At 37.8% G+C, this 20,372-nt stretch overlaps 1 protein-coding gene across 1 annotated transcript in view; it reads left to right on the top strand.

The window, feature by feature from the left end:
• The window catches only part of pcdh15a (protocadherin-related 15a), a 197,263-nt gene that overhangs the window by 130,854 nt on the left and 46,037 nt on the right, over positions 1–20,372 (top strand). The window contains exons 20-23 of the mRNA XM_058386243.1: positions 4,827–5,132; positions 8,546–8,770; positions 12,043–12,159; positions 20,212–20,352. Coding sequence (XP_058242226.1) covers positions 4,827–5,132; positions 8,546–8,770; positions 12,043–12,159; positions 20,212–20,352 — 789 coding nt within the window. The remainder of the gene's footprint in view (positions 1–4,826; positions 5,133–8,545; positions 8,771–12,042; positions 12,160–20,211; positions 20,353–20,372) is intronic.

Below are 20,372 nucleotides of genomic sequence, written 5' to 3'. Positions count from 1 at the left end.
TCACACACCGGCACATGCACGCACATTAACTTTTTTGCTCTCCCACAGTTTTCCACCCGTCTGTATTTTCTGAAAGGAGGAATTAGCAGCAGCACTTTTAAACCTATTAAAGATGTTTGCATACACGGGGTATACATGCAGATGGCCCGTCACATTCCAACAATTTCAATTTGTTAAATAAATGATACTTTCCGCCTCCAAACAGATGTTATAGTCTCATAAACTCTTTGTTTTTTCTGCCTGCTGCTTATACTAAACTGCTGTTAGACTTCAAGCTCATTAAATGCTTGATTTCCCATAGCTTAAAAAAGCTGTGGACTCTATATGCAGTGGCCTGGCTAAACTTTTCACATGGTGAAGGTTTCTACTATATGCAGTTCTGAAAATGACACTGTTTCCCAAACTGCAGTACACTTTCTTTTTCAAATTGATTTAAAGCTATAGTGTTTTAAAGTCCGGTTAGCTCCAGAAGTCAAAAGGGAGGTAAGGTTAGAAAGCAAATAAAAGCATTTATCCATCATTCTGCTGAATTGATTTGTTTTCTTGAAATAGAAATGTTAAAGTATGCCAGTGTGCCAGTATTCTCATGCAGCCATACCTTCAGACTGTAGAAGTATTCAAACTCTATTGTTTTTGTTATTTAATATACTTCCAATGCATAGATTTACACCTGCAATGTCTTGATTTTGTATTAATTCAGTTCAATTAAATTTTATTTGTATAGCGCTTTTGACAATGGACATTGTCTTAAAGCAGCTTTACAGAACATAAGAAACAAAGTACAAAAGTCCAAGATTAATGTTTACTAAAATACTAAATATGAAAAACAAGCATGTATCTAAAAGTATAAACAAAGATATGTTTAAAAAAATTGATAGTAGAACAAAAGTATTTAAACACCACAAATGGCCAGCAGAAGTTCTTAAAAGCTGTTGTTGGCTACATCTTCGAGACATCTATATTAAGAAATGATTAGCTTTTTGAAGTGTTGTGGTTCATTTCTGGCCCATTTCTTTTGGCAAATCATCTTCTTCAATTCTTCAAGGTTCCTGGGATTACTCTGATGGTCTTGAAATGTCAACCACCTTCATAAATTATCATTGGGATTTAAGTCAGGAGATAATGAGTTAATTTGGATGTATTTTTAGGGTTATTGTCTTGGCAGATAAGATTAAATTCTCCTTTTATACTCCATTTATGTTTCTTTCAATGGCTTGTAACGCCCCAGTGCCATTTGTAGAGAATTAGCCCCAAATCCTGGTGCTCTTACCTCCATTCTTCACTTTGAGTATGGTGCTCTTGGGATCATACACACAACACTTCTGTCACCAAACATTATTTCCAAAAAGTTCTATTTTTTATCTTTTTTTTTTGTTTGTTTGTTTTGTCTGACCAGAGTATATTTATCCAAAGAGTTATGGGCTCTCTATGTTTGCATTTCTGTGCTTTTATATAAGCAGAGGAGTTTGTAGGAGTTAGGCTGTAGGAATGGACATGACTGTGGTGCAGCATATTGCATATTGTTCACTGTGTAACTGCTAATCTTGCTGCTTTTAGGCCTTCCAGCACCTCTTTTCAAGCCTTACCTTCATCATTAGAATGAGAGTGTCTTTTGAAATCTTGTAGGGAATACCTCTCAGTAGTTTCTGAATATTTATTTTTTCCTCTCCCAGTACTTTCAGACTATGGATTATAATATATACACTCACCGTGTGCACCTGCACATTCATTTAGTTATCTATTCAACCAGTCATGTGGCAACAGAAAAAACATGCAAATACAGGTCAAGAGCTTCAGTTAATGTTCACATCAAACATCACAATCAAGAAAGAAGTGATCTCGGTGACTGTGGCATGGTTGCTGGTACCAGATGGGCTGCTTTGAGTATTGCAGAAACTGCTGATCCCCTGGGAATTCCAGGGTTTAGACAGAATGGTGTAACAATGGTGAAACAGAAAACCATTGAATGAGTGACAGTTCTGTGATGGAAACACCTTGTTGATAAGAGAGGTCAGGGGGAAATGGCCAGATTTATTTGAGCTTCCAGGAAATTTAAATAATCATTCTTTACAACCATGGTGAGCAGAAAAGAATCTCAACATGCACAAAACATCGAACCTTGCAGTGTATGAGCAACAACAGCAGAAGACCACATTTGGTTCCTCTCCTGTTAGCCAAGAACGGGAGTAGTAGGAGGTAGTAGTACATATTTACCAAGTTTCAGATCTCTAGGCAGAAGAAAAAACAAATTAAGATGAAGATATGTGATATTATGACACTTGGACTCTTATACTAACTATTATTAATGAAGTCATAAGGTCGTTTTGAGCTCAACAACAACAAAACTGTGGAAGTGTGTCTGAAGATGAGTTTGACCAATCAAATGTGGCCGAAAAATATGTGACAATACAATTGGTCATAAAGCAGGCAGTTTTTTTTATTGAGAAACCTTATCAGTAGACAAGACCTGTAGATGAGTCAGGAAGAGGTCAATTGATCAGATATACAAAGTAATGAATGGAAAACAAAATGAAAAATGATTTTAAGGGCAAAAGCACATGCCATACAAGAAATCTAAACAGAGGGAACAGTGCACAGGCATGCACATTGAAAATGGATAAACCTCACAAATATTACAGGTGAATGAGGTGGCATATGCAGCATGCACCGAACTAAATGAAGATGTAACAGTAAATAATTCAGACTGGAATTTGGCATGAAGTTGTGTTGGCTCCTGGATCAGCGGTGGATTTGTAGTGACGCAACCACAATTTCTAGCCAACAAATTGTTCAGCTTTGTGTCTACCCTAAAGCTGGGGAGAACTACATAAGCTGCACTCTTCTATAATAATTGCTTTTTCTGAATATTTTATATCCCGTAGGTCCTCACAAAAAGTTAAGGATATTTGGCTTTTGGGTGAAATTTATGGAAAATGTAAAAAGTTCATGCTACAGTGATATTACATCATGAAAGTAGGGCATTTAAGTAAAAGCATTCAATGGTCATTTCCTCATCTCAAACAATTTATTGAAACAAAAGCCAACAACAGTGGTGGGTATACCACAAAAAAATGTCAATGTCTCAATAATTTGTCATGTGCCTTTGACCATCAATTACAGCTTGACAACGACGTCCCATGCTGTTCACGAGTCGACTTATTGTCTGCTGAGGCATGGCATTCCACTCTTCTTGAAGGGTGGCCCTCAGGTCATTGAGGTTCTGGGGTGCAGGGTTATGAGCCTCTACACGGTGACTCAGCTGATCCCGTAGGTTTTCTATGGGATTCAGGTCTGGAGAAAGTGTAGGCCACTCCATTTGAGGTACCCCAGCCTCCAGCAACCGTTCCCTAATGATGTGACCTCGATGAGCTGGAGCATTGTCGTCCATGAAGATGACATTAGGCCTGTGTTGTTCATGCAGGGGCAGAATGACTATTAATGATGTTATTCAGGTAGTATCGGCTTGTCACTGTACCATTCACAAGATGTAGGGCAGTTCTGTATTGAGTAGACACACCTGTCCAGACTGTAACATCACTACAACAGTGGCTGATGCATAGCGCTCTCCGTGACGTCTCCAACATCGTTGGCGGCCATCATTTCTGCTCAACGTGAATCGACTTTCATCAGAGAACAGCACTGAGGCCCACTGGTCCCTCGTCCAGCGTAAATGCTCCCTGGCCCATGCAAGACTTTGACGCCTGTGTCTGGTGGTGTGGTCAGGTACCCTTGCAGGTCGTCTAGCACGCAGACCATGCTGATGTAAACGGTTTTGAATGGTCTGACGTGACACTTGGTTGCCTCTCACCTCCCTTAACTGTGCCTGGAGTTGAGTGGCATTCATCATCCGGTTCTGCAGGGCACTGTTCACAATGAAGCGGTCATCAATGTGGGATGTGGCCAAAGGACAGCCACTTCTATGCCTTTCTGTGACTCTTCCAGTCTCTCTGTATCTCTGTCGCAACCTGCTGATGACACTCTGTGACACTCTAAGCTCAGTGGCCACTTCCCTCTGAGAACATCCTGTTTGAAGCCTCGCAATGGCAAGGTACTGTTGATCAATTGTTAGGTGTCGTCTTGGTCTCATGATGTCAAAATGTGAACAGCATGATGAAGAGGACTGTTTAAATACCAATTCTAATTGAACCAGAAAATTTATTGGTCGATTCATGGATAAAACACCAGTTGTAAATTTTGCCGTTAAGCACCTTGTTAGAGAACAGCAAGTTATGCAAAAAGTACTGAAACACTGAACAGTTGGACATGTGCATTCAAAAGTGTACAGAAGGTCACATTAAGTTCACCTGTAAAGGTTATAATGCATTTTAGGTGCATCCTGAAATTTCACCCTGAAAGCTGAATATCCTTAACTTTTTGAGTAGTATATCTATATTAGATTGAATTCTTAATTTCTGTTGCTTGTTGTTGTATAAAAGATGCATAATTATATCATCAATAAAGTTAAATCATTAATTGGGTTCGGCCCTCTATTTGCTTTTTCAGGTCAGTAAAGAAGGTTGTCACATACAAATCTATGCTTTAGGTGTCTTTATTCGTATTAACCCTTTCAACAGTACACTAATGTTCAACTTATCATTTTCCAATCAGTATACACTAATTAATTATTTTATTGCTGCAACTATTATATAAACTTAGTAAGAACACTGTTGGCTCTCAGTGCGAAATGTTTTCACCTTGGTTTGGTTAACCTTACACAGAATTTTAGTGGTTGAATTGATTATTTTTTTGGCCTCTGGTAAAAAGAACACACATTGACTGAATCCCTCTCTGTCTCTCTCTCTCTCTCTCTCTCTCACTTTTGTTAGGCCACAGATCCAGATGCTGGGCTGAACGGTCAAGTGCGCTATCGGCTCCTCACCCACGCATCTCTCTTTAGCATTAATGCTAACGGCAGCATTTTCACAGCTGTGCCTCTGGATCGGGAAACTCAGAGTCAGTACGAGGTAGTTGTGGAGGCATCGGACGGGGCAGTGGATCCTCGACGCACGGTCCTTACACTGCTGGTGCGAGTGTCTGACATCAATGATAACAGCCCTGTCTTTTCTCAGCCAGTTTACACTGTCAATGTACCTGAGAACACTCCAGCTGGAACCATCATCCTGCGACTTAATGTAAGCTCTTTCTCTATTAAAATACACTGTGCTCCACTGGTTCTATTAGAGATCACATGGTTTGAGTTCCTCTTTTAGGTGATTGTATAGATTTCCACTTAGAGGATTACATAAAACCTAGAATATCCAGCTGCTGTGCTCTGGTTCAGATGTCTTCTGTATCTGTTCTGTACTCAGTGGCCTTCTGTTGAAGAATTGTACTGTACTGTATACTTTAGCTCTATGAAGTAGCCTAGTAAACGTCTTTTCGCTTTTTCTGTTCTTCTAAACTGTCCTCCGTCTCGCGTTGGAGAAGCATATCACTTTAAACACTGTCTTTAACATCAGAGGCTCTGAGAAACTCATTTCTGGCTCCTGGGCTTTTTAGCACCGCTCTCAAAGGAAAAGCTTTCAACACGATAAGCTGCTGAGCTCACTGCTCAAGTGTCTGTATCGAGTCTTAATGCACAAATTGGTCTGGGCATATCATTTCCATGAGGGATTCATTTTCCATTTAACAAATATTTGTGATACAGTTGACAGGCTCAATAGAGAAATGGGAGTCTGTCTTGCAGAAAAGGCCTCACGGAATTTGTGAAACTATCTCTTCATGCCTGCTCTCAAGAGCACTGTGGGAATTTGGATAGGCTGAAGTAAAAAGAATGCAATTATCATCATATTACTAAGATGTGTCTTTTTGGTGTTGGAGGATAGGAGAGATGAAAGTGTAGATGGAGTAAAAGAGTGTGTGTGTGTGTACGTGTGTGTATGAGAGAAAGAGAAAGAGAGAGAGACATGTAGAGGAACAGAGCAGATGAGTGACAGAGTGAGATGACGGCGATGGTGACAGATTTTATTTTATTTTTTATCTTGGTGGAGCTGACAGCTCCAAGCTCCTCCTACACAGGCTAGTCAGAGCATGACTCTGATCTGGGCCAAATGAAGAGCTCAGCCCTTTATGTGCTATTCCTCACTGGGGCTTTGGGGGCTTTTATTTATATATTTCAGAAAATCTGAGTGTAGAATGTTATTCCTTGTGCCTCCCACATCAAAGGGAGGATCCTGAAAGGTTCCTACACCCACCGAGAGACATGGCAGTCGCTGAGCTCCTGAACTCCTGCTCTCCTGCCAGCTTCCTAATCAGGCTTGGGTTTTGAGCCAGGAGCACTCGTTTTTGTGTGTGTGTGTGTTGTGTGTGTGTCCATGTGTGTGTATGTGGTTAAAAATATTAATAAAATAAATATTACAAATATTAATAAAGTCTTATTCCATTAGGTGTCTGATAAGTTTTCTGCAGGTTTTTCCCTGATTGCAGTTTTCCATTTTGAAATTTTTCAATAAATAATTTAATTGTTCAGAATCTTGTACTGTTAAAAAGCCTTTAAAAAAACCTTCTAAGCATTTTGGTTGAAGGAGAGTAGGAGAGGATGTAATAATAATTCCACCTGTGATTCCACCACCTGGATTGTGGCTTTTTAGGTGATTCTGATTTAATGTGTAATAAACAAAACCAAAACAATAATAAATAAATAAATAAATAGTAACGGCACATTTTGATGCTTTATGTTTACAAATTGGTTAATGTTTGTGTAAAAAAAAACAAAAAACATTCAAGCATAATTTCTAGCACCTGGATGATGGATTTTTTAGTGATTCTGCATTAATGTGCAGTCAAAACATGTCAAAAACAGTGTTCACTATAGCAGACTTAAACAGAAAGAAAGCATTTTAATCACTTTCTAATTATCACAATTAACAATAGATGAAGTGCTATTTTGACTGCGCCCTGAGTCCCCTGGAATAGGCTCCAGGCTCCCTACGACCCTGTGTAGGATAAGAGGTACAGGAAATGGATAGATTGATGACTAGTCAAACACAAACATTTTCCATTTCCTATGGCAGAAAGTGAGGGATGAGATTTTGGAAAGCTTCTATAAAGTGTCTCTTAATAACATGTCGATTTTCCATTTGACTGGAGATAAAAAAAGACATTATTGGGAGTGATATTTGTACTAGTGTTACCTTTCCTGTGCTGGAGTCTCCTAAACTTTCTGCTACTCTGGGGTAATTTCCATATTTTTTACTCTTTTTTCCCTTCACAATGGTGAGTCAGAAGAAAGTGCTGCTGAATGGGCAGCATTTATTCCAGTCGGTTTTACTTCCACAGACCAAATCAAAAGAAAATTATGCATGCTAGCGCACTGAAATAAGAGAGATACACCCTCAACCACAACTACAGCCCCGACCACCATCTGCGGAGTTTCCCAAAAGAGTCCATGCATAGGGGAAATTAACAATTTTTAGCTAAATGGAACTTTATTTACAAAACATCTTCTACATGATTGGCATTTCTTTGTGAACACACACCTCAGCTCACAGTGAGTTGTGCTTGCCATGTTTTCCAAAAAATTTTTGGAGCTGAAATGCAAAATGCATAATAGTTCTGGTAATAATATATCATCTCTGATCACTGTCAATGAATAATATTGCATACTATTGTGTAAAGACGGTAATATTGTTTTATCATGCCAGACTAGTGCCTGCTGTCATAAAGACGGCTCTTGTTAGCATCAAGGTCATATAACATCTGAGACAAGTGGCATAGGGTTTTGTTGTCATATTAACACTTTGGAGTCTGATGGATTGTACGTTATGACAGCTGACCTTGTAGATCAGTTGTCTACTTGCATGTCAGATAGACATCACAGCAATGACACACAACATGTTGATGATGTGATATTCCCATGTGTAAGTTCTAGGAAAGGCTTATGTGGCTTTCAACATAGTGCTCTACTCGTAACTAAGTGTCTATTGATATCATCGGTATTTGGAACCAAGATACAAACTTTCTACTTCTACTACTACTACTACTACTCAGTTTCTGTTTATCTTTCTCTTTATGGTTAAACTGAAAAACAGAATCATGTGGCCTAAAAATTATTTAGTTGAGTGCAACTTGAGCCTTGAATGAATTTTGTTACGTGGATTAATATTCATTTGGACAGAATTTTGTTTCATTGTGGGACAAAATGGTCTCATAATAAATAATAGAAATACATCATATTCACTGATGAACACATCATTGATGAATCTTAATGGTAAGCAACAATAGATGAAATAACTTTATTTAGAATCTGTGAGGCTGTCGTTGCTGAATAGGGAACATACATATATAGATTTAGTTATTACATGCAGTGTTTTGATTTGTTGAAAAGAATGTTGGTCATATTGACTTTTCCAACAAAAGCCAGATGCCTGTGTATTAATCAGCAGTTTAGTCCAAAACAGTAGGTTGGGCTTTTAATATTAATAAACATAGAAGTTTAGACTTTGTTCTGTATTTTCTTATATTATTATCATGCAAAAGTCAGTGCAAAATTTCTCTCTCTCTCTCTCTCTATCTCTCTCTCTCTCTCTCTCTCTTACTCCATCAGGCTACAGATGAAGATCTGATCTCTAATATAACATACAGGATAAGGACAGAGGCAGCACGGCAGCTCTTCGCGGTGGACAGGATCACTGGAGCTCTGTCAGTGCTGCAGTCTATGGACTTTGAGGCTCTGGGTCGAGACGGTGCTAACTACACGTTCCAGGTGGAGGCACTGGATTATGAAGGTGTTCTGCCACCTGGAATAGCTACAGTTACAGTTAGGATTACGGTAAGATAGTACTGAACATGGTGCAAACCCCAAACCTCCTTCATTGACACGCTACACATCTGTGGGAAAATCTTTCCATTCACCACCGCCCACTTTAGCTGTAAGCAGTTAGTCATGTTGTTTAATACATTTACAGTCTTTAACTTACTAAAACATAAGACATAAGACCACTTCTTTTTCATTCTTAACAATAAATCATACTGGTTCATAGTTTTTGGTTCAGCTTGTGACTTTTAGAACAAAATTACCTAAACTTAATTCCTGTAATATATATAAATGTGAGCATTAATAATTACTGGGTGTTGGTCTGTAGCAATCAGCAAACCACTAACCAACTAACCACTAACTTTATCCTGGTCAGGATCACGGGTTCTATCAATACCAATAAACTCATTCTCAGAATTCAATTAGCTGGAGAAATTATAGCTCGAGCTATAGACAGTGGAGAGTGAGAGATACTTCAGTGTCAGTTAAAGAGCCCTGTGTTACGCTGGATGTTTGCCAGTATAAATCTGTTTTCTCCTGGGCTGACAGTGATGTGTGTGACAGATAAGTCTCTGTGCAGGTTACAGCGGTGGTGCAGCTATTTCAGGCTTAAATGACTCATTAGCTTTTGGACTGCAATTATCCACATATTTGAAGGAGGAAAATCTCCAGTGTTTCAGAAGATTAGCTGTAGGATCAAAATGGACTGATTAGCCCGTGTGTGTGCATGTGTGTGTGTGTGTGTGTGTGTGTGTGAGAGAGAGAGAGAGAGAGAGAGAGAAAGAGTGAGAGAGTGAGTAGGTGTTACAGATGGAAATAATTCACAAGTTGTCTCGAATCTTAGACATTTGACATTGATGGATCATTCTAGCTGTTTATTTAAATATTCAAGAATACGTGTTATTTAGAATATTTATGCGTTTTAGTAGTATGCATATGATTCTTAAATCCATTAGATCTTCACAAATCTATAAAGATCAAGCAGTGAACTCAATAGGCAGTTCTGCCTTATCGTGTTGTTAACCCTGACACTTTATTATACATGTGAGTTAGAAGCCAGTCAAAAGGATTCAGCAGGGAACTTTCATGTTCCAGTCTAACCTGCTGCGCTTTGGAATTCTTTGTACTTCTCTCCTCAAGTGGATTTTAGGTTTGCTGTTCTTCCCTTAAAGTCTTGTGGTTATGGATCACATTGGCTGTTTTCTTGTGGCATAGAATTACATTCTGAAAGTTGCCTGTGTTCCTCTAGTTTTTTTGGTGTGGCAAACAACTAAGAAGTCTTTGTTCTGATACAAACAAGAGCATGAATCCTATGCTATCTGACACTTTCCTTCAGATACGACTCGAATCGCAAGACCCTGGGGAAACATCTTGTATCTGAATCTGTTATTAAAGGAAGCCAATTAAATTCACCCTTACCACAGTGTGCCAGCATTAGATTTACTGCAGGAGAGGTGAGATTGAATCCTCAGTTGAAGTACTTCAGTAATATATAGGCTGAGTCATATCATATTTGGGGCAGCTCTAAAGCTTGTTTTTGTTTGTTTTTTGTTTTTTTTTTCTGAAGGGAGAAAGACTTTATTCCACCACCCTTGTCATAGAATTTGTCATAGAATTGCCATCTGAAATATCTATCTTAAATTTAGGACTGCACAGAGAATATAAATGTGCATAGCCCAGGCTTTCATCATATGTTTAGTATTAAATAGCAGCTGTAAATTTGACCTCTGACTAGGATATTTTCTCACCATCCTAACCCCATAATGCCTATGTACACATGTACACATTACTGTGTATCAGTCTCTCTGGGTGGATCGATTTGCCTTGCCCAGGTGCAGGAGAGGTGATAAAGAGTTGCTCATGTGTCTGTGTATCACTCTAATAAAATCTACAGGGAATCTTCGTAGTAGTGGCTCTCACAGTGCTATAATCTAATTTAATGGGGCTGCACTACTATTAAATCTTCATTCGATAAGCAAATTCTGCAAATTCTGAGGTGTGAAGGCTAAAACTAAAAGCACAATAAAATCACTATCTCTATTTTTCATCATGGGGAAAAAATAAGCAACATAATATTTGGATGGTCTGTCTCTAAAAGCAGTCAACATAATCAGCTGATTATCAACATGTCACCAGTTTGACATTGCTATACATCAGTTTTGTTTTCATGGTTCTTGTATTAGACCAGTTTGTTTCTGTTAAGTAAGATGAGATAAGATAAGACAAGAAAAACCTATTACTCCTTTATGGGGACATTGTAGTGTTGCATTGATTGAAAGGTAGCAACATGATATTTATGTGGATGATATCAATGCAGAATACAAAATTAAATACAGTATCAGAGGACTGGGCATGTGCAGAATATACAACACAGTCTCAAAAAAATGCATGTAATTTATCTGATCCTTCTGCTTATCTGCAGCTTTTATACATTAAAACTTTCAGACAATGGAGTATGTTGCATAGCAGCATATCAAAATTTTGCCACATTCTGCACAGCCATTGCATCTGAATAATGAACAAAATCAAGCTTGCAGTGTAACTTGGTGCAGCAATATGGGCATTTTCAAAATGCAAAATGCTCCTGTATTTCGGTAGCCTAAAGAATTTGCAGCTAAAATCTATCAGCATTTCAAAAATACTCACATTCCTGTGCCATGTTACTAATCAAGTTCTAAAAAGCACACACCTTTTTTTTTTTTTTTTAAGATATTGAGTACTACCCACTTCATACAAAAAAAAGCTGACATTATTTATTACATAGCAGACTTAGCACAGAATAGCAATTGAGTGAATGTTTGACATGTTACTATGTAGTGCATATGTGTGCCACAATGTTATTGCTCCAGCTACTGTTTTTATTTTTCGCTTAAGACTGAATGGCAATATTTTTTTTGTTTGTTTTTTTTTTAATTATTATTATAATTCTTCTTTCCATGTTAAAAGATCATCCACAAAGAAACAACCATTTCCTCTTATAGGGCCTGACTACTATAAATTATCCACAATCTGCTGTCTCTTTACAGCATGTTATTGTTCAGTATGGATTAGCTCTTTGAGTTAGGTGTATCTAAGTGTCATTCAGGTGCTTGAAAGAAAAATAGCACAGTCCACTTACCTCTCTATTCATCATCATCATCATGTCAGGCTTAGATAATACTCTTACATGTATTATTTTCCTTATATACAACTAGTGAGTTTAAACAGTCAATTTTGTGTTGTAAGTTTATGGTCTGAACTCTCTCTCTCTCTCTCTCTCTCTCTCTATCTATCTCTCTGTTTTTCAGGATGTGAATGATTACACTCCAGTCTTCGCTCGGCCACTCTATAAAGGCATGGTGGCTCCTAACGCTGAGAAAGGAACGTTAATCACAACAGTGCTCGCAACTGATCAGGACCCTCCTGTAAGTAATATAAAATGCATCAATGATAGAGTGGTACTTGGTCCAGGGTGTCCCCCACCTTGTGCCCAGAATAGGCTTCAGGTTCCCTGGTGACCCTGTGTAGGATAAGTGCTACTAAAAACAGATAGATGAACTAAAAACTAGAAAGCATCAGCAGGATCACATTGTTCAAAGGCTATAAAAACAAATTCCAAGGCATTAGATGTACCATGAAAAATAATGAAGAAACTCATCAACAAGTGGAAGAAATAGTGGCACAACAGTGACAATACCAAGAACAGGATGTTCCTCCAGAACTGATGAGACAACAAATAGTATTCTGGTCAGGGAGGCTGTCAAAAGTCTTATAGCAACATTAAAGGAGCTGTAACTCTTTCTGCCAAGTACTGGTTGCTCCCTACATAACTCCTGTATATCCCAATATCTCAGTTCTTCATCTATATGTGCCAGAATGGCAAGAAGCAAGCCTTTTCTGAAGGAAAAAACATTCAAGCCCAGTGTAAATTTTTCAAAAGCATATATCTAGTTTCCCAAAACCATGCGAAAAATGTGTTATGGTCTGATGAGACCAACATTAAACATTTCTAATTTAATGTAAAAGTTTGGGTAAATAACACAGCAAATCAGCAAAAGAACATCAAACCCACAAAGGTGGCAGCATCATGCTTTGGGGCTGCGTTCCCTCAGCAGGAACTGGGGCTTCAATGAAGGTGGAGGGAATCATGAATAGCTCCAAGTACCAATCAATTTCAACACAGAACCTTCTGGCATCTGCTAGAAAGGTGAAGATGAAGAGGACTTTCAGCTTTCAATGTCCCACAGCGCACATCCAAATAACAAAGTAAAGAATGGATTCAGGGAAAAAAATAAGATTAATGTTTTGGAATGACCCTGTGGAGGGACCTGAGTAGTGCTCTGCACAGCAGATGCCCTTATCTGATGTGGAACTTTTTTGCAAAAAAGAGTGGGAAAATATTCCCAAGTCAAGAGGTGCCAAGCTGACAGACTCTTATCCAAATAGAAATCAAAGGGGGCTTCAACTAAAAGAAGAAGAAGCATTTATTTTTTGTCACTTATACATTTCAGCACAGTGAAATACTTTCTTCACATATCCTATCTTTAAAGGCTAGGGTCAGACATGATACAGCAACCCTGGAGCAGGGAGGGTTAAGGGGATTGCTCAGGAGCTCAGCAGTGGCAGCTTGGCAGTGCTGGGACATGGTGAACCCTGACCTTCCAATCAACAGCTACCACTGCCCCAACTGTTAGGTCAGGGGTGTGCAGAAATGTTCTTATATGATTCAGCTCTTATTACTAATAACATAATTAGTATTTTGAAGATAATATAATATTAATTGGTATATTGGCTTACATGAAGAAAATAGGCAATGTGCAATTAATCCGACTAGTGCAGTGTGTGATTATTCAGCTACACAAAAAGTCACATAATACAAAGATGTTTGTGTCTCTAGTCATATGTCGATTTCCGTTACTAACAAGAAATTTAGGAAAATATTACCTAAAGCAAACTCTCAAACATTAGCTAATATGATAATTACTCTCATGATACAAACTTTTTATGCAATGGGACAAATCAGTTGTGGAGCAGCAAAGAAATTTAATTAAGTGTCAAAATATTTGCTGAACATATTGCTTACTGCATACATACTGCATGCCGAATCTCAAATCATGTACTGCACACTGTGCATTTATCCTGTGCACTATTTACTCTACCATCTAGTGTATGAATGGGTGTAGGGTAGTAATGTCTCAAATGGAGTGCTAACTGATTTTTACTAAGTATAAGTTACCAGTTGATGGTAATGTTGGTGATGTCAATTGCATGTGTTGTGATGTAGTATGTTGAAAAAATAAATCGCACAATGTTAAGTAATTAAAAAGACATTTGTAAGATGCCTTGTCCACCGGAGTGTCATCAGCTGTCTTGAAAATTTCATCAAAATTCTCATCTAGTGTTAGCGCCTTATAGCCCCACCCCTATTACATAAGATAAGATAAGATAAGATAAGATAAGATAAGATAAGATAAGATAAGATAAGATAAGATAAGACTTTATTGATCCCACAGTGGAGAAATTCAAATGTCACAGCAGTTCAACAGACAGTTAACGTGCAGGTATTTAACCTAAAGGTAGAAAGAAAGAAAGAAATTTAAAGTATTTCAAATAGTAAAACAAAAGGAAATTATGTAAAATATTAAAAAAAAAAAAAAATATATATATATATATATATATATATATATATATATATATATATATATATATATATATATATTGCACAATACAAGTAGTAATACACTAATAGAAATACAAATAGTAAAAGAAAGTAAGATTACATAAAATTATAAAATATAAAAAATTATAAAATATATAAACTGATAAAATATTGCACATTAGAACATCACTGTAATGCAATGTTGTAAAGTCTGACAGCCGCTGGTATCATTCATATGCTGCGGTCATTCATACCAGCAAAGCTGCGAGCATTGAGTGCATGAAGCATCCCACATTCCATACTTATTTTTTCTTTTGAATGAGTACATCATCTCGGTACTTGAAGTGCACTTCTTCTTGTTGGACTTTTCCGTGTGAACACATTACTTACACTATTTATACCACAAAATATGCGATTATACCAAAGTACTTTAAGCAAGAAGATGTTTTCAGTATTGTTTTTTTTCCATATAAGCATACCTGGTTTTTAATAAAGCTGTTATGGTTCACATTATTCATGACAGTCTGTTTTTATAAATTGTTCTTCCCACGTCAAATACACTAAAGTTAACACAACCATCTGTATTTAGAATATTTTTGTTATGTTGAAAATAAGCAGCTACAAGCAAGAGCAAGCTGACAGCAGAAGAAAAATAAGTCACCTGATTGAAGCAAAACATTGATGTGTGTGTTATCCATTTCATATGAATACTGACAGAACAAAACAGATATGTATCACATTAACATGTGCAGTGATGATTGATTTAATATGATTTAACTTTTTTTCAAGTACAAATGTCTCTCCTAAACACGTAAAAGCATGCAGACATGTTTGGTTTCTGAGCGTTCCATCATTACGTGCTCTTGTACAGCATTAGGTAATTTCATAACCTAGACTCATAAAGCACCACTTAATGACTATAACGCATTAGCATGAACCATTAGTGGACAACTCATTTACATCTACATCACTCTAATTCTTTAATCTGATTAGTCAGGCAGGTCCCTAATGTGTTGTTATGGGGGTGTGAGAGGGAGGTGAGATGAACACATTGCTGTTACAGTCCACCTGCCCACCTGAGTGACCATGCTGACGTCACTCATCATGGTCAGCATGTCAGCTCTCAAGCTCCCACGTCAGGGTCGGCCTGTCTGCTCTCATGATGGATGTGACCCAGTGTTGTTTAGTGTCCTTCTCATGTCCTTCAACATGTTTAGATGAAATGATAGATTCTGATAGACATCTTATAGTCTCAGGGCTCAAATTGTCAGAAAGATCTCAAATCTCCCCTTCGAGTTATAAGCACAGATGTGTAGAGGAGACCCTAAATCATCATTAATTCATCACTCTCAGATGTTAGAACTGCATGAAGTACCAGCCAATATTTCCTCTGTTTTTCTTTTCTAAATAAGCAAATCCTAATTTTGTTGGGCAGATCCTGACACACCACATGAGCCACACTGATTACTGCTCTGACCCCACCTGATTAGCATTTGCAGGCAAATCTCTGTAATGTAGAAGAATTAAGATGGCTTGCTTATGCTGATTAGCTAGTTTGGTGTTACTCCTCAAAAACCTAGCAATTTGCAAACTACTTGCATACATACTATCTCTTAAAATCTTTAATACTGAAGTAAGTAAGTATTAGTAAAGTATTCAAGTAAGTATTTAAAGTCTGGTGCTGAAGTATTTAAATACATATAGCTTTTGCCAAGATTTTTTAATTAAAGAATGACAGATTACATATATCAATCCTGAGTTCTGGAAATTGTCTGTGTGGAGTTTCAGTGTATGTTTTCTCCTTGTTGGCTTCCATCTGGATTCTTTGGTTAACCTGCTGAGGTCTGTGATATTCATGATATTAAGGATTTTTAAAGTTGCAGAGAGCAATTGCAAATACACCTGTAGCTTCAAGGTGTACAAGCTATGAGACAAAAAATTTACTCTATATATTGATGTGTGTGTGCATGTTTTTGTTTGTTTGTTTAATAATAAACAAGCCCTGCAAATTATGTTTTATTTTATTTTATTTTATTTTATTTTATTTTATTTTATTTTATTTTATTTTATTTTATTTTATTTTTCTAGCTGTTGATTTTTTTTTATTGGTTTAATGTTTCATAATAATCTCTTAATAATCACATGACCCATCCAACAACACCTGCCCTTTAGCTGTATTTGTGCTGAGAAAAAAAAAATGCTTAAACCTCCACTTAAGTGTTTGAAACAAAAACAATCTGAAGTATGAAAATGCTCCACTGATCCCAGATGCCTTAGATATGTTCATAGATCGTGGCATAATTGCTTACCAGCTGTAGAGAATGTGTCTATATTTACACCAATGTTATGTATTCATTGTTGTGCTGAACTTGAGTAAGTGACCTTTGCGGCAGCGAGAGTGGATGAGCTAATTGCTGTTGGTTGGAGATGAACAATATTGAAAGACACACTAATAAAAGCTCTGCCCTTTGTGTTGTCTTTGAAACCGCCATAAGTGCCATGATGTCTTTTTGTTGTACACCAATTATGAATAATTTCTATTAGGAATTTAATTCCAAATACCCCTTTTTTCACTGTAATGTCACCCAGAATAGTGCAACATCCAGTAAAAAATCACAGAGTTTCTGAATACCAGAAAAGCAGCAAGCAGAATCCTGGGAATGGATTGTGTTAGGTGCCATCTGAATCTTGGCAAAAAGCTTTAGGCCAAGTGCTGGAGGTAGCAAGTGGAGTGTAAAGCCTGCAATTACACAGCGTGATATCTCTGTCTCCTGCTTTGATTTGGAAAAATTACCGTATTTAATTTGGTGGAAGTGCTGCTTTGTTGTTGACCTTGGATTGCTTTCTTTGGTAATAAATGTGGAAAGGAGCCTTGTATGATATTAAATGTTGTTGGCATTCCCTGAGAACTGAACTTGTAATGTGGGAATGGCTCAAAAATACAAAATTGCCTACCAATATATGCATGTGTGTGTGCCGAAAATCTCCTTAATTGCACTCATTAAACTGAGTGATGCTGCCATTCCAACACCTGCTGTTTCCTCAAGTGCAGATGAAACGGTGAGTTAGCCACCGTCGATGTGAGAGATCTCATTATCAGCCGCTTCATGACTGCCCCAAACTGTACGTAGGCCGGAGAAGGTTACAGGATCTAACTACCATCTAACAGCACAGTAATGACCAGTCATTTGGTCACCCATAATTCTCCCCAAAGCAAGCTGTTAGGGGCAGTGCCATGATCTCATGGTTAAGTGAGGGCAAATCTGACCCTCTTATCCTTGTCATCTATGTGCTATCTCTTCCCCATGCTGCATCTCTACAAATATATGCTCAGTTTTGAATTTTCTTTGCACCAGAGCTCCAGGAAAGTTTGCATTATTCATACATCGTCTTTTTTATGTTAAATGCTGCATAGAAGAAAAAAACAAAAAGGAAAAAAAGCCACACTTGGCATTAAACTGAGACACCTGACTTTTTTTTCAGCCTCCACTTTGAGGCGTGAAGTGCCGTGTTTCTCCCCCTCTCCTGTACTCCTAATGACTGTTTGTGTTTACCATAGCATAAAACATGAAACATTTATGGAGTAGCTGTTAAATTCAGACAAGAGATGAGTTCCAGAGCTGAAGTTACTGATATAACAAGCTGTTATTCATTACCAAAAACAAGCCCTTGAGCAAACACTGCACTTTAAACAACTGTGAGCTGAAGTTTGAGAGCATCAACCAAAACTACTAGGAGAAGAGTAACACCTTTAACCTGCTACACTCACACAGCAGCTGCTGAATTGTTAATTCACTGTGTTGCTTTTGAATTTGTGGAGAAACATTTGACCTGATGTCCACAATTTTTTATTCTTCTTTTAAATTATGTAATATAAAAAAGGAAGAAATCACAATAGGCTGTGCTGTTAGAGGAAAATAATCACCAGTCTGTTACCATAGCAGAGTTTGAAATGTTTAACTTCTTTACACCAACACTTTTTTGTATTTATTGAAGAACAATCATACATAACAAGTACAATAAAATGCAAACTATTTTTATATCATTAATTGTTTCACTTACAAAGGTCCTAGGTCTTTGTGACATGGTGGTGTAGTGGATTGTGTTGCTACCTAACAGCACTGTTGTCTCCAGTTCAACCCTGAGTTCAGGGAATTGTCTGTGTGGAGTTTCTATGTATGTTCTTTCCTTCTTGGCTTCCCTCTGGGTTTTTCTATTCTTCTGTTTCCTCCCATCACCCAAAAACATGGGAACTGGGAATGGGATGTGGTAGCTTGGTAATTGAAATGTGGACTATTGATCAGAAGGTTGTGATTCAAATTCAAGGACAAGCAAGCTGCCACTGAACAATGCTCACATAAATCTTATATGTAAGTGATTTTTTTTTAATTTATGGCATTTGCACGTATCCAGTTACGTGCCTTGCTCAAGGGCCCAGTAGTATCAGCTTGGTGATCCTGGGATTTGAATTCACAACCTTCAAAGCAGTAGACCAACATCTTAACCACTCAGCCTAAAGAAGTCCTGTAAAGGCCGAGCATCCAGTATATAGTCCCACCTCATTCCATATGTTCCTGCACAAACACAATGCTAACAAGGGATACTGAAAGTGAAATAGTGAAAGAGTGTGCGATCTCATAGACCTTTCATGTTTTGGAATGTACACAAAAGAAGGTACCTCCTGTTATCACTTACATATAAAAGATGTATGTCTCATAAACAGCATATCAACCATACCAACTATTTCCTTTTTTTCTCCTTCTTGAAGTTAACCAAACAAAAATACATCTTATCATGGTACTAAGAAAACATAAAAACCTCTATCCTAAAAAAAAAAAGGAAAAAAAGGAGCTTTGCTGCTAACTTTGTACAATGTGCCGGCCCTGGAAAGTTCTTCCAAAAATGTACAATAGATGTCTTCTTCCATAAAACCTGGCAGGGATGACATAATCTCTCTTCCCTGTCAATTACAGAAGCACTAACCAGTCATGGGCCTGTGTGAACTCATGAAGGTGGAAGAGAGCAGTTAACACTTTCTTCCATGTGCCCTGTGAAGCAGCATGAGCAATGGTTCAAAAAGATATGTTGGCTGCCTTCATATGTCTCAGAGGAAGCATGTGCTTGCCCTTACCCTGCTTGGCAGTAGTCGTGTGATAAGGAAGTGCTAGCTAGTAGGAGGGTATTGGCACAATGACAGAATAAACTGCATGATGTTTGCCTTTTATCTGTAGAAGTATGTATTGCACCTGTAACATATTTAGTTGAGTTCACACAAGCAGCTCATATATAGTTTGCTTCAGATTTCTGAGGGTTCAACTGCAAACTGATACAAGTCACAAAAAGGTCTTTATGGTTAGACTGGGCTGTTTTTTTTTATGATCGTAGCTTCTATTCCAGCTTCATTCACATCCCTCAGAAAGTACCTCACTCTGTCTCATTTTAATTCTTCTGCAGTCTTCATGAGGTTGGATTGTACGAGCTGAATTGTTTAAGGACTTTGTTGTCTTTGACATTGTAATCACACCCATTCAGAAATTAATTCATCTCTGCATGAACCTCTCAGACACACACACATTTCTCTCTTACTGTGCTTATCAGAACCTTCTAGTGACATAATTATTAATGCAGCTAGTTGATGCTATGCCTAATTGTATCGCTAAAGTCTTACATTTTTTTAGCCAACATAACACACAATCACATATGCAGACATACACACTATGGAACTATTTTGCAATTTCTTTCTAGCAGATGAATAAATAATGTATAATATGCCATTCTATTACATATGCATAAATGCTAAATTGGGTTTGGTTTTTAGGGTACACCAGCCAGCAGGGTGCGGTACAGAGTGGACCAGGAGCAGTCTCCCTACAGTGGCAGCATCTTTGATGTAGAGGAGACCTCAGGCAGAGTCATCACTAAAGTGAATCTGAATGAGGAACCCAGCACTATTTTTAGAGTGAGTTTGTGACAAATGAC

Source organism: Hemibagrus wyckioides, linkage group LG03 (assembly GCF_019097595.1).
Source record: "Hemibagrus wyckioides isolate EC202008001 linkage group LG03, SWU_Hwy_1.0, whole genome shotgun sequence".
NCBI lineage: Eukaryota > Metazoa > Chordata > Actinopteri > Siluriformes > Bagridae > Hemibagrus > Hemibagrus wyckioides.
This window is presented reverse-complemented; position numbering and strand designations above follow the sequence as displayed.